The sequence below is a fragment of the Vollenhovia emeryi genome, unplaced genomic scaffold (assembly GCF_000949405.1).
Source record: "Vollenhovia emeryi isolate VEMERY1.0 unplaced genomic scaffold, V.emery_V1.0 DF939140.1, whole genome shotgun sequence".
NCBI classification, from domain to species: Eukaryota; Metazoa; Arthropoda; class Insecta; order Hymenoptera; family Formicidae; genus Vollenhovia; species Vollenhovia emeryi.
Window position 1 is genome coordinate 896999 of NW_011967226.1, and position 15761 is coordinate 912759.

General features: G+C 43.5%; 1 protein-coding gene across 3 annotated transcripts in view; it reads left to right on the top strand.

The window, feature by feature from the left end:
• Nucleotides 1–15761, top strand: part of LOC105567126 (glutamate receptor 1) — a 229077-nt gene that overhangs the window by 116362 nt on the left and 96954 nt on the right. For all 3 annotated transcript variants that reach the window (XM_012021707.1, XM_012021706.1, XM_012021705.1), the window contains one exon: nucleotides 6102–6254. In XM_012021707.1, the coding sequence (XP_011877097.1) occupies nucleotides 6155–6254 (100 nt within the window). In that variant the 5' untranslated portion in view covers nucleotides 6102–6154. The remainder of the gene's footprint in view (nucleotides 1–6101; nucleotides 6255–15761) is intronic.

The following is a 15761-nucleotide window of genomic DNA, read 5'->3' on the forward strand; positions in this document are numbered from 1 at the left end:
AACATTTAAACATGGCTTTGTAATCTCTCGCAGAAAGCAATTGAAACAAATTTCCGTTCTGTATGTTTGTTTGTATAAATTACTGGAAGGAGCAAATAACGATGCAAATAACAGTGAGTGTGTTCTACTGAAAATTGATGAAATTGGCTAAATTATTTAAGAAATCCCGGTAACTTCAGTTCTTCTTTCACGAATCACAATTTATAGAACGCTGCATCGGATATCTCTTCGAGAGAAAATTGGCGTGATTAAGGATTCTGGAAATGTTAACGATCGCCATCAGAGTTCGATCTGCCAGCTCGGCCGTTTATATTGTTCCCGATATTCAATTACAAGGTTGCGAACTCTCGTAAGAGAAGTTAAAGGAAAGTTTTAATAGTTTGTAATGCCGAGGGTCCCAAGTCAGAGATCAGACGCGGTCGGCAATCGAATTTTCGACATACAATGCGCGCCGCCGAATATTGCCCGTCGCGTGTTTGCCGGGAACAAAAAACTTGAATCGCGCGCGCGCGCGCGGCGCCAGTCGATATTCTATTCGTCGCTGATAAAATAATTTCAATTTCGCTCGAGTAGAAAACGCGAATGCGATTCCGCGCGGCGCGTAAATTAAACGATGTCGTGCAATTTCCGATACCCGCTCGCGCGCGCGCGTGCATGCCGCCCTAATGCGCGGGAATCGTCTCCTTTTTTTTTTGCGCGCGCGCGTAGCCAAACCGCAAACTTGTTATCTAAATCGCGTTGACTGTCCTCGCGATTATAACTGCCGAAGTTTGCGCGCTCATTGAGTGATACAATCGCGTAACGATCGTGATCGTTGCAAGTCGTACGCAAGTTCTACATTGTTTGGACCACGCGAATGGTCGCTTGTGTGCACCGCCAATTGCAGCTTCTCCATATAATTTCGCCCGTGACTGGAATCACGTAGCTCGGAAACTCCCAACAGCGAAACGTTTTAATTGCGTGGAGGGAGAAATAGCCCGCGAGTACAGTGGCAACGGGGTTGAAAGGTCGCAACACCCGCGTGACGTACAATGAAAATGGATATGTACACAGTGGAATTTCCATAGCCGGCTAATCCATCATAATTTGTACGATTCGAATGAACCGCCATCTCGCCCGACAGTTAATTACATGCGCGCATCAAGAGAAATTTCCTAATACAATTTTGTTTCTGCACTTGTGACGCTTATTAAAAATGAGGTCGCCCGCGGGCTTGAGAAAATATGCAAATGCGTGTGTACTCTTGGCCGGGAGAAGGAAGATCTTTAAGTCTTGCAAATTGAATCGGACCGGCTCAGTGGTCACAGTCCGTCACGAGTCAGACACGGCGGATAATGGAGTGCCACAGCTACTGTCAGTCCACGTTTCAATGCCACATTCACGGTCTTACCGGCGAAGCCGGTATAAATAGCATTCATCGGACTTTCCGATACTTATTAAGTATTGAATTTGCCGTTGCGGAGCCGCGGAAAGTCTGCCATTGCGAATTGCGACGCATTGCTCAATCGACAATAACAGCGGGAGAAAAAGCCGTGCAGCAGGAAAAATCTCGACGTGTGCAGGGAGAGGGTGGGACGGAGCGCGATCGGCTTGGAGACCGCGGCTTTGATAGACGCCACGAGAAAGGGAGGAAGAAAGCGTCGGAGTTCGGAAGACGAGTGGGAAAGGAGGAGAGAGCGTATATACGTGCGAGGGAAATAGTGGAGATTCCGCGGTTTTCGAGTATGCGGGCGAGAAACGAAAGAGAAAATAAGGGTAAAAAGGGAGCGAATTATTGGTCGACATGGAGAAAAACGAAGGACGCTGCAGGGGCGACGAAGGGCAGGGGGCAGGGGGGAGGGGAGCGATAGGAAGGCAGACAGCTGCGGAGAGACCGAGAGAGGACGAAAATAACGATGAAGCGAGAGAGGAGAGGACGAGTTGGAGGAGGAAGAAGAGACGGGAGGAGATAGGAAGGAGACAGGGAGAAAGAGGCGGAGGGAAGGAAGAGGAGATGAGAGAGGAACGACGCTGGGCCGAGGGGGTGCAGCTGGGTTGCTGCACGAGTAACGAAGAGAGGGAATCGATGTGAGTGTGAGACACTGGTGGGGAAGCACCAATCAATAGACGCGCGGCGGCGCTCCACCTGTCAACGCGCGCGGAGATAAACACAGGTACCTTTAAAACGATGTTTAAAGGCAGCGCGTCAGGTGCGCGATGCCGCCAGTGCGTATGCCTACGCACCGAGGATTGCGCGGAAAGAGAGGGAGGGAGAGAGACATTGTCGGGATAATCGAGAACCCCGGAATTCCGGTCTTTTATTATCCCGTCCCGCGCCAACCCTCGTCGTCGTATTCGCCATTCGCTGACGGAGATAAACGGAAGCACCTATCCGGAGTATTATACGGCCAGGGTTACATACACCCGCCGGACCTGTATCGCCGCAGACGTCCCCGCGCGTGTAAGAACACCTGGAATATTTGAACAAAGCCTTTTTGCCCGGTACACATTAACGCGCGCGTCCACAGAAGGCAACTAATAGCCCCATATTTTGCATATAAAACGATCTCGTCGAGGAAATCGAGTTTAGCGGTCGGTATTCCGGTTTTACAGCAAACGGCAATATTCATCGTTTAATTATACGGTTGCGATCTAAATTAATCCGCCAGCTCACGTCGGTCGGTAATAAGAATACTGCTGGCCATAATAAGCGCGCTCCACGCAGTGATTTACCGCCCAAGTTTTGTACGTCATATTTAAGGGAAAACCAATATATTCGCCCCGAGTTTCCTAGGATGCGTCATAAATACCTATATCATAGGGGGATATCATAGTTTATCGCTAAAACTCGTCGGTTATCCGTATTGTCGACGTAACAAGAGCGTGCATCTTTAATCTCAAAGTTGGAAACATTATTTGGATATTATTCTTTTCAGTTTATAAACAACAACGCGGCCACGGCATTGTGTATCGGTTACCGTTCATTCATGCGCTAGATTCGCGAAATTGTACTCGAATCGAAGCAAAAATATAGCGCCACTTCCCATTTCATCGCGATTATTTCGTAGTCGGCGAAATTTTTGCTGCGCGAGATTTCCACCGCTTTTGGACACGGTAAACGAAGAGCGGGTTAATTAATATTAGCTTAATGCGACGTTGGCGGCAATGCGGCTTTGCGGATTTTATTGTAATTACAATCTAGTTACGCGGATGTATTTTCGCTGACGCCGAATTTTGTCTTGATTAGCGGAGCGGTCGGCTCGCGTTGTAAAACAATTTTAATATCGACGAAGATATTCAGCAAATATCGATGCGGCGAGAACGTGTTTGTGGACAGCGGGAGGACGAGGAAACGAGCGAAAGAGCGTATTAAACACAGCACGAATTATTCTTCTCTCTCTCTCTCTCTCTCTCTCTCTGTCTCACTCGCTCGTATTCGCTCACTCTTTCAAGTATTTTAATCAAATGATATTAGCGGGACGCCCGACATCACGCTGACCATATCACACGATGAACGTCTTTCGGTCTAATCGTCTGTCTCGCTTAAACAGCGTAAAACCGCTTCAAAGGCGTTAATCGCCTACAATGTATGCTAATTATTAAGCGCGGGCGTGCAATAATAATCTCCTTTTATCGCCGTCCGATAATTTCGTGCGCGATGATTTAAATATCGCCGGATATTCAAGGGACAAGAATTCCGTTGGAGGTAAACCGCGAATTAAGGGTGGGAGCAAATTATAAGCGGTTTCTGGGATATCAATTACGAGAAATTAGCGAGGCTATTGTGGTGTAATCGTGCTGTGTCGTCCGAATTACAATAGGATTCTTTCCGCGGCGGTTTCCCCGTGCGTAGCGAGCATAATGGCTCAGATTGCCGCGCGGTATCTCGCCCGTGGATTTCTGTACGTTCAGCGAGATAATAAAATTATGCGCCTCGTAAAACGACGGGCTCGCCAGCGTGTCTTGACACGCGCACGATCGTTTAAAACATTCGCGGGATTACACCGCGGATTCAACGAAATACGCGAAGCCGGATATCGTACCGCGAGATCAATATTCGATATTCAACGGCAACAATTTTAATCGGAATACTATTGAAACGGTGTCGGAAAGTACGATTAATAAAAGACCCGAAGTAACATTCGTTCATTTGTCTCTGGCAAATATTATCTGCTTTCTCCTTCTTTCTCTCTCGCTCTCGTCGTACGCGTGGAGTATATTTTTCAACCCAGATGCATAAAGCATAAATATAAGCTGATTATTAATGCCAATAGCTCGCGGCTATTGTAAACTACTTTACAATGATATTTCGACAATCATGAGTATAGGGAACAAAAACGTCGTTTATCGTCTGCACGTTTAACAGTGTAATTTTGACGGGGAGAATAATTCTTTGTGCGGCGCATTGTTCACCGTGCACAATGCCGAAGAGTTAATAAATGCATGGATCACGCGTAAAGCAATATCTCCGTGCTCGCCCTGTAAAGTATATGAGATGACGTCGCGCGACGTTGCGGCGCGCGATATCCTGTCCACCTCCAGTTTACTGTCGGCCAGGATTCCGGACGGATCGTAATACTACTTTGTTTCGAACTTGCCACCGATATTTCACGAGGCGCGGCGCGAACTGCGAAATTAGATGCTCTCATAAAAGCGGGGAAGAAAAATCCACGTGTGACGGGCATATAGAGGCGGGCGAGCGAGCGAGTAGGCAGGCAGGCGAGCAGCGAGGCAGGCGGACAGGCGAGGCAGGAAGCGGAAAGAAATGAAACGGGAAAAGGTGCGCTATAATATCGTGTAACACTTCGGAGCGTATCTTATTCGCCGCGTGAAAAGTTCTCTCATTGCGCGGACGGGGGAAAAACAGCTCCCGGGCACAGCGACGTTCGGCGTTACAACTTTGAAAGTCGTAACGAAAATTATTTCGATACAAGTTTGTCAATTCGTACGATTGCCCGTTCTTCGTCGCCCGCGCGCGCTCTCTCTGCATTCGCAACTAACTTGGGGGAGAAGTATACATTTTATAGACGAAAATCCGCGTGCTCGCGGACGAGCTTTCCCAGCTAGATATTAATGGTAACGCCGGATGCTCGGAATAACGAAGACACAAAGTGCAGTATTCAGCGCTGACAGTTACTCGATTATACGACGCATACCGTGTTAGCGTATATCATCGATCACTTCATCGACAGCAGCATCTGGAATATGCGATACATTTGACGTGAAATAAATAGCTTGATAAATGCGTGTAGCCATATTATTTCTACAGCGGCGACGTCAATATTTTCATCGGTATCGCAAAACGTTTCCACGGGGGGCCTCTGACTTGGCGCCCGACTCGGATGCCAGTGCACGTAACAATCGCGCCAAGCCTTATTAAGTCCGAGAAATAGACTCGGCGGGTTATCGGGTATGTAGTCGGTTTACGGTAAATTACATGACGAGCGATAGCATTAATATTGGTGCGTATTACCGACTATTAACGCCGAATGGATCGGCGTAATTACACGGGCCTCGTGTGCAGACGCTGGCTGAGCAGACGCCGGCTTGTATCACTGCGTCGTGTGTGAGCCAGTAGTAAACGGAGCGCCACACATCAGACATCCGATACAGGGTGTCGCGTCGGATTATCACATCCGATTTCACGACGGGCGGGATAATCGCGTTTCCTCGCGACATTTGTTAAACCCGCGAATTCTACTTGCCGAAATCTACATAACTGCGTGCGTCACTCGCCGCGAGTGTTTGTAGTCGGCGTTAAGTGCCTCCTAATTTCTCTCGTCCGCATGAAATATAATTCTTCGATAAAGACACTTAGAAAAGAGTTTCTTTGAATTTTCACCCAGACTTTCATTTAATTAACAAAAAATGATTCATTTTTAGAACCTGGAATATCTAATAGCGAATTCGTTGGTTGCACTAGTGCGCACTGAGTGCACACTAAGCCTTGTTTACAATCACTTCTTATATTTAAGGATTATCTTAAATATTTCTCATTCGTTTAACCGTAACTAAATCTTTTTTTCCGAGTGTAAACTGCAGTAATATAAAATCGTTTTATCCGTCGTTTCGTGTATACATGTGCAGGGTGTTTAATTAATTTCGTTATCTTCTGCTTACAGGTGCTATTTTTGAGCAAGGCACCGACGAGGTACAATCCGCCTTCAAGTTCGCGATGATGAACCACAACCAGAATATTACGACCCGCAAGTTTGAACTGCTGGCCTTCGTGGATGTAATTAATACCGCGGATGCCTACAAGTTATCCCGCCTCAGTGAGTAGAAACGTATTTCTTCCGCGCAATTGCTATTCATCTCACGTATCATCCTGCGTGCAGCATTCTTCTTCGCGAATTGTAAATATCCACACGTCGACGGCGTACTCGGGAGAAGAAAAACTGAATCGTAGACATTCACAGAGGCCGTTAAATATTTCATAGACATCTTCAAATGTCGATCGCGCGTTGCCTTCGCACGCCCCGTGCCAGTCGATTCGAAATCGAGTGAACCGAATTCCATCGCGAATATTCCTCCGGATTGTACCGACAATTTTTCATGACTACATTTAAAGTGTCTGAAACGTCCGTAGGAACATAGCGCGGAATTTCGTTTCTGTCTCTCGAGGGTGGAAATCGATTTCGCGTTTTGTTCGCGATATCTGTACCGGTGTCAGCCACGGTGACTTATCAACAATGCTGAGGCGCGTACGTGCCGGAAGCGCGACATCTCCGCGCCATTGAATACACCGCAGCGGTCCGTGTCGGATATGAAATAAGTAACGTTTCGTTTCTATAGCGTCGCAGATACTAATCTCGCTGCCTGGAAGGCTTCCATTTCCTATGGCGCTAGGAGGCACGCGCGGACGATAGAGAGAACGCCGTTGTTACGCTTGTACACATCCCCGCTTCTAAGAAAGCGTATACCGCGTATACAAAGGTCGGTCGATTAACGCCCGATACAGTTCCGCGATTGCGGGAGCAACTCGCGGCAGTGTGAATCTCGCGATCTCCTCTAAAAATGCGCCAAAGTTTCCGAGCGAAACATGGGATCGCCCGTGAGATCTCTTTCGATAATTCCGACTGAAATGTTGCGGAATCTGATTTAGCCGGATTCGTCGATTATCGAATCGCAATTTCGTGATTAAACTCCATTCAATCATGCGATTAAGTTAGTGGAATTGTCTCATTGTTATGTTACTACGTGATTCGACATTCGCTTGCTTTCAATGGGTGCCATCCCAGCACTCAATGGTGTGAGAAGTTCCGGAATTATCCGAAGAGCCATTACATGTCACTTATCCTGATTTACACCGGAGCGTAGCAGGCGTGAATTTTCACGATAACAGTTATCACGCTTGTAATGAAGATATAACGTACATTTTTCTCGACAGTAACGTTGCAGGATACTTAATTTTATCACATTTCCGCTCAACATACTATTACCATCCACTTATTTACACCAACCGAGAGAAACCGTCGTCATATATGAAACATAACAATTTATACCCATTTTTTTTTCAAGTGGACATCTTATTCCCCAGATATCTCTTTGATTGATTGCGTGATCGTATCTCGTCTTTGCTTCGAATTGATGTTTGTCTCCGTGTTATCAACAATTCTTCCCCTCCGGAATTCATAGTAGTTTCTCGCTTTGTCGCCCGTCGCATATATTCGAAATTTGAAAGAGCTGATCGACCGGCTTACCCGCGAATCGCTTTGACGGCTTTTAACCAAGGAACGTCAGTCCAATCGAGCTACATCGGTCTCTAGCTTTGAAGTCGACCGGAATCGTTCTAAACCGTAAACGGATTGAAGGACAAAGGGCACTCGGGTGCCAAAGATATCGGTGTCTCCTATCATTGACGAAATCGCAGTTATTGCGCCGTACTGCAAAGAGATTTTACAATCGTAAGATGAGGCCTTCGAAGGTTTATTTAAGACTACAGCATGTTTATATTTATTCTCTGATTACGAACAGATGGACTATGATATAATGTAACAATAGTAGCTCTAGTTGACTAATTAATCGTTCAAGATTTACAAGTAGTTCGGTATCTTTGATCGTGAATCATTCAATTTTTGTAATTAGTCTTGCATTTAGAATAATTGGAATAGAATTATGTAATGTGATGGCTTAGGATGGTGAAATGTTGATAAGCGTTGCGATTCTATTAGCCCAAGAATTCGTGAATAGAATTCGCCGACAAGCGGGTTCATCGTGGATTCGTCGTGGCAGTGCGCGAGTATTTGGGCCAAGTCCAAGGGGCAGGGAGGCCGTGACGGTACTTAGCAAAGCTCCGTTAATTGTATTAACGTTGGTCGGTTCACCCGGATGAAGACCCTGTTATAATCCCACAGCTTTCTGCCCGGCAAATCTATTGCTGCATTGCGCTTCGCTTAATGTTTTGGTCCACTAAAGCGATATAAGCTGTTGGCAAAATAACGAAGAAAGAGTTTAGTCTTGGCATTTTTCTCAGGTCTAATAACGCAGTCGGTATTAACGGAGAGTCACCTCTGCAGTTATTCGAAATGGTAAAGTACAGTGAAAAAGTTGAACGCGTTAATAACGTAAATATTGAAATCTGAAAAATTGGAGAACGTTAGTTATGTAATGATATAAAATCTATAAGATAATGATATGATAATTATATTAGAGAAATGCAGGACGAATATATCGGAAATTTCTCCGATAGAACCCGTGTGCGTGCAACCAAAGAGATTTTACATTTCATACATTTGGTATTTCACTAGATGAATCGGTGGTTATTAATTATCCACTACGTGTGGAACGAGTTGCTGAATAGCAAATGTCATTGCAGAATAGAAGAAGATGAAAGGAGCTCTCTCGCGATGAGAATAAGAGAAACAATTTATCATGTAGTATCATCGTAAAAGACCTCCCATTTTTGCCTTTTTCATAACATTTATTCAATTTTCAACAGATACGACGAAGCTCGCATAGCTTTGCCTAGGAAATAACAGGCAGCGAAAATCATTATGGAACTGGACCGTCTCCCTTCACCGTGCGCCGGCACATGTATTTTCATTTCAATACACTTCATTCATATTCGCCGAGCATTACGTATGAAGTCCGATAAAATAGAAAGGCGTCGAATAAAGGCAGGCACCATCGGAAAGACAGAATATTCCTGTTCCATATAAAATCGCTTTTTAACCGTCAATACAAGCACAGGCGCCGTGGACGTTTAATGATTTCTTATTGTACGTAACGGGAACGGGTACGAATATCCAACTGGGGCGAATGCGCGCGCGCGCGGGCCGAGTCTGAAATATGGGGGAAGAATATCGTTAAATAAATCTGCTACTTAATATTTTCAATAACGCTCCCCCTCCGACGTTAGCGCGCGCGGAAGTCGGTTTCTGACGGGTTTTCGGAAGGGTCGCTATCGAGGGAACCGAAAATTATTGCGGGCGTAAGGACGGCGGCGACGAAACGCGGGCGGAGAAGTTTTTTCCGTTGAGAAATCACACGGTAGAACCGGGAATCCTGAGGGAGAGAATTTTCGCGGTGGCGTGGTACGCTCGTCTTAGCGGAACGTAATAGCCATCTATCAACTTTCGGTGCATATCGTATAATATCCTGCAAGATCCTTTGGCCTGCGGGGGCAGGAGGATGAAGGGAGAGGGGGAGGGGGAGGGAGGGAGGGAGGGAGGGAATAACCTTCCCGCCACCCGCGTCCTCGTCCTCTCGCCACTGCCAGAGAGGGATGAACGTATACGGGGCGCCAGCGAGCCAACCAGCCAGCCAGGGCCGGCATAAATCTGCCGAGGGCTCCCGAGGGTATTTCCCGCCTTTTTTCCCCCTATACCCTTCCGCGCACCTCGCTCGCCTTCGCCTCCTATTCCACGCTTTCGCGCCCTTCTTCTCGCATCCTGAACCAGACGCGAGATGAATCCCAGGGTTCTATTCCCGCGTGGTTTATTCCGGGGCAAACACCGGCCCGTCGTCGACGAGGTGGGCGAAAGTCGACGACGATTACAAATTTACAGTTTACATTTACGAGCAACATACCAGCGCCGCGTTGATTCACGCCGTACTGATTTAGGCGCCGATAAAATAATAACCATCAAGTTGAATCTACGCCGAATTAAATTTTATCCTATGGCATTTGCTTGTATTCTAATATTTCAACCGTTAATAATCGGGCTTGCTGCGTAGGATGTACCTCGGAATACAATTTTGTGTTACAAGATCTGTTGTTAGCATGAGGTTTGCGCGTGTATAACATGTCTATTCTAGCATTTGCCATTTAATACTGCGTAAAATGTAGATGCGGAATAATAATCAGATATGTATTGTGAGATAGTGATCTCGATGAATCGGTGTATAACATGTCGAACTCTCGTTACATTGAATTTGTAGCGATTACGCTAAACATACAAACCCATGTTATGTAAGCTCCTAGTTTTGTTTGGGTAAATGTTAATCAGATACGTCTGATTAAATCCCTGCAAACCTGTGAAAATCATTATCATTGAAGCACATTTTTCGCGATTATATTTACGCTCCATCTTAAACATTCATATCTTATAGGTCTTAATGCCGAAAAGACAGTACATCTAAAAAAATGTGTTATAATTTTCTTAATGCATACCACTTCTTAATAGTACATATTTGCTTCGTTTGGTTCTCGGCGTGACATCGAAAATATTCGATCTTTTTATCGTAAACTAGACACGAGATAAATTTCCGCGATTATATACCCGCACAGCAAATCCGAATGCAAACATTGGCTCGCGCGGACATGAGTGACGAGGACGAAAGATAACGATGGTTACAATGTTTACACGTTCACTAACGCAAACACAAGTCACGTGTTATCATTCTAATTAAAATGTAATTTAAGTAATTGCTACAAGGGATATTTACGCTATCTGTTAAATGAGAAATGAAACTACATTTAATGAACTTTGTATTACGGCCACTCTCTCGCAAATATTCTTTTACTATTATGAAACTGCAATTTAAAGAATTTTTTATTATTGGCAAATAATGTAGTAATCATACGATTAAACACTTTGCTAATCCAATTAACTTTTAAAGCTTTACTACCGCAATTGTCAGAGACATTGTATAATAATAGAAACTTCCTGTCTTTTAACATTTTCGTAAATACAATTAGTACAATATGAAAAATTATCAAAAACTTATTCATTTTAAAAGTAATTAATACTTCTGTTCAGATATAGATTGATCATTATACTTAAATAATTAGAATAAATCTAATATCATAATTTTGACTTACATCGAAAACCTCGAATCTAATAGTTACTTTCAAACTGAAGGAGAACGTTTCTTTGAGGATTTTGTCAAGATAAATATCAAATAAAGAAATATGTAGATATGTTTTACATGTTTTACATGCATTTCGTCATAAAAAAAATAAAATTATACTTTTATCATCGTAATGTTCTGCATTCATCCCGAGCAAATGAAAAATTTACCGAGCGTTCTAAAAAATGAGATCAGTAACGTCACGTGAAACTGACTGAAAAGTGAGAAAATTCTGTATCAAAATTTGAGGTAAACTTGGAGGTATTTTGAGCGCTCAGCGCGAGATTTTCAACTTTAAGAATTGCTAAACGGACGTCGTCGATTGCGCCGATCGCGAAGAAACCTTTCTTTCTGGCGTATGACGTCGTTTACGTTAAGTTTCACGGGATATCAGGTGCCGATGCTGCGTTCAATTCCCGCGCGATCTATTCGAGAGCATGCATTACTTTGGCAAATACGATGAAGTCGACGAGAAGCCGTCTTGTCGGCGAGTAGTGTATCTTTATTATAAAATGCGAACAGGATGCCGCAAAAGTTCCAAGACAGCGGGAAACTTTCTTTCCACGACGCTCCCGTAGTTACGGTAAACTTTATGTACGTAATCTTTAAACCTTGCTGTATGGGCTCCATAATTAACAACTTGAATCAAACATTATTAACTCAGATGCACCCCCTCCCCCACAAATACTCACTTGCATGCAGGCACAATCTCTCTTACAATTAGTCCACATCCCGTAAACATTGTTGTGTTTATGTACACGTAAATTTATAATGAAATATTAGAAATTTTTAACAACGAGTGTTTGTTTCTGTGAAATGAATGGAAAAATATTTATGCGTTTTAATCATTGGTGAATATAAGTACTTATCGATAAACAATTTTCAGCGTAATGAAACTTATTACGGAATTTTATTCAATAATACATAAATGGAATTTAAATATCCACGAGAAAAGGATAAAATATTTTTAATTTTAACATATACGTAAATATCATACGCACATCTGAATAATGAAATCTTATGCACGCGTACGTTCACGTTTATCAAATCTCATGAAAATCCTCATCTCTTTTTTTTCACGTTTTATTCCGCGACTACTCTTACAGATCTTTATCGTTTAACTTATTTAACGAATATATTACACATATATACCTGCCGCAGAAATGTTTCATTCGCCGCAACTTAGTCTAGCGACAACGACAGATGAGGGGATTCTCCGGTTCTCAAGTAACCAGATGAGTGGTAATGGTAATGTCTCTCGGAGGAGTCCCCTGTTCATGCAGAAGAATATTTTTCACACAGTATCGCCGGGAAACCGTTCGCCATAAAAGCGGTCTAAACTGCTGAGTTACCCGAGGATACTGCAGGAATAGAAGACGCGTGAAAAGGGCTCTGTGTGTCACGGAAAAATATCACGCTGCGCGGAATGAAAAATACATCGGTTTCGCCACCCAATAGTGAAAGAGTAAAAAACAAAGAGGACTCATGTGTTTTTTAGATTTATAGTTGTCATTTCGCGATCACTTTTCGCGATGCTCATGAGTTCTGCACAATACATGCTCGTCCCGCATTGTGTAATTAAGGTGGTTCCTGCGCGAAGGAGCGGTTTGCAATTTAAAAATATACTTACGTTTGTTTTCACCAACTATTGAGGTAAAATCTCTAATTTCAGTAATTAGATTCTAAGTCATATTATAATATTGATGTTATGTAACTGTTACTTGGGGTTTACTGGAATGTTAAAAGATACAACTTTAGCATTTTTCCTTCATTTTATTTCATCGGCGACCGGGTCTGAAATTTCGCGTACCGATAGATAAAATTTTCAACTACAACCTACTTAAATTTCAATTTTTTCTACTTTCGGTCGGTTTATGCAGCAGCCACCTTAACACAGCTGAGTTATCATTAAAATTCAAAATTATAATCAACCGATTGTCAATAATAATCAACTTAAGAAGAAACTTTATATAAAAATTATATTAATAATATATTTTGTACGTTATTATTAAGGTTTGAGGATCGCGACAAAGTAGCCACGTAAATTATACCGAACTGGAATTAGCACCGTTAGTTTTCGAGATATACGGAAAATGTTTAAGCCACACTATTACTTGGTGACGATGATATCACGAAAACTCCGTAAACTCGCGGGGAAACGCTATTTGTTCCCACCGAGGCGAGGGAGCAGACAAGCTTCTGGGTAGCTGAGAACGCGTCATTTCCGATTGTCATTTCTCACGGAAAGGGACGTGGTGTGGCTTGACTGTCCAGGTTAAGGGCCCATTCAAAGTTATCCGCGCAGACACGCAATATGCAAACGTATATTATTCTGTAGTTTGAGAACCCGCCCGACGCGGGTCCAATTTTAGCTGAAATTGACTCGGGCATAGTTTTGCACTCGTATATCACATCTGTCACGCGGCACTTAGAGATTTATCTTATCTAATTTCTTGCACGAGTTATCGAAGCTCATCAGGGTGAATTAAGCTGTCCTTAATGTCCCAATACATATCTGCAAGACTCTAGAGCATCACGTGGAGAATGTTTCGGCGCAAATGATATAAAATTTCAAAGAAATCTATGTAGCAATAGCTATCGAATACTTACGTGAGTACATAATCGACAGATTTTGGGCGCAACAGCAAGCGTATATAAAAGCTGAATCGTGTACATCGAGAGCCTAGTTGTATTTGAAGAAAAATGGGTGTTCCGTAAATGAATTTTATGAATTAGTAACTCTCATCGTCGAGATAAGCTAACGCGATTTTTTTTTCATATAGTAGCACGCGTAATTGCACTCCGGCACTGTCATCGGGCCTTGGAAAGCATTGTAACAATCGGATTTCAATTAGTAAATTAAGTGGCTTGCGGAAAGTGAATATTACGGACTTTGTTTCGCCGTTGTTTGCACGCTGACTTGATTTCGTTAGCGCGCAACGTACGCATTCCTATATAGATAAATCCCTCATGGACGATGTGGTTCGCGTTCCCGACGTCGAGTCACAGCAAAGGACTCGAACGCCAGGTCATTACGCTTTCGATTTAAAACTTTCGAATTAGATTGGGAGACACCGTGAGTCTTTGCTGTATCCCCCGGCCATTTAAAACTTTCGTGGCAAACCATCTCGCGACCGACGTCGCGTTCTCATCGCAGAATCTCGCTCCTTGCAGCTGCCTTCGAGGAATTATTTCCGAACGCTTGTTCTTTCTGCTGCTCCGTGTCGCGTCGCGATAGCTCTCGTTCGCAAACCTGTTGGCTGGCGTGTCGAATCAACTTCTACACGCTCCGAAATATTCGAAACGCTTTGTTGCGCGCGCTCGCTGGTTTCTTGTCCCAAAACGCAATAATACTTGATGTGTTGATTGATAATTGATAACTCAACACTCACCAATTTACGGCATAATGCGTACGATTAATTACACGTTTGAAAATGAGTTTAATTCAGTAGCCGATGCTTAATTAATTGATGATTCAACTCTGCAGCTCGTAAAATAATTAATTTCCACAGATAGTCGCGGTCATAGAATAAACTATTGTTAATTCTGTAATACGTCGGACAAAGATATCGCGATAATATTATACAACCAATTCAATTGACTCGCGCTTATGTTGGTGAATTTTAAGCACATTTTCTTCACATAAGAATATTACATATAATATTATGTACAGACTGCAACAGTTACCTGTAATAATTAGCATACGTCATATCAGCATCGCGTGAAATTATTGAGAAAGCAGGTATACAACGCACCAAAGTATTATAGAACGACGTAATAATGCAACAAAAGTAATATTGGTAGTGAAGGATAGGATTAAAGACACGGGCCACTCGATAATGCCGCGTTTGACAACAGCAAATACCACCTTAATACCTTTGGTGAAGATTACGAAGGGAAAAAGGAGGCGGCGGTGGGAACGTGCGAGTAATGACACTCCCGGGGTTCCGACACCATCGAAAGTCACGCGAGGCAAGAAACGACCGGCAGAAACGAGAGAACCGTTCCCTAAGTAATAAGAAATCGATAAGAACTGCAGATTGGGTGCAGAAGCGAAGAAAAATCGGCCGGGAAGTATCTTATCGGAGGCTGGAGGATAATCCCTCAGCCGGGCCGCGCCGCGCCGCGACGCCCCGCCGTCGTAAACGTCGATGATTAAATGAAGGTAATCGGCGTGGCGAAACGAATAATTAAGTTCACCGGAGTAATCGAAAGGCGCGTTACGGTATTCCTCGTTGACGTGAACTTTATGAATTAAGTAACGGTGGGTTAATAATTTCATGGTATAGTTGAAAAACGTAGCAGCATCGAAGACATGTGGTAATCCTATGCTCGGAAAAGCGTATAGAATATGTATAAAATTAAGGCAAGCCCTAAGACGTTGTTAGCTTATCAAATCGTTGATAATTCTAAAGCGTGTTGTAGATTAAGATTGAAGATGATAACTGAAGTGTTAAAATTAGGAAGAGAGTTGTGCGTAACGGTCG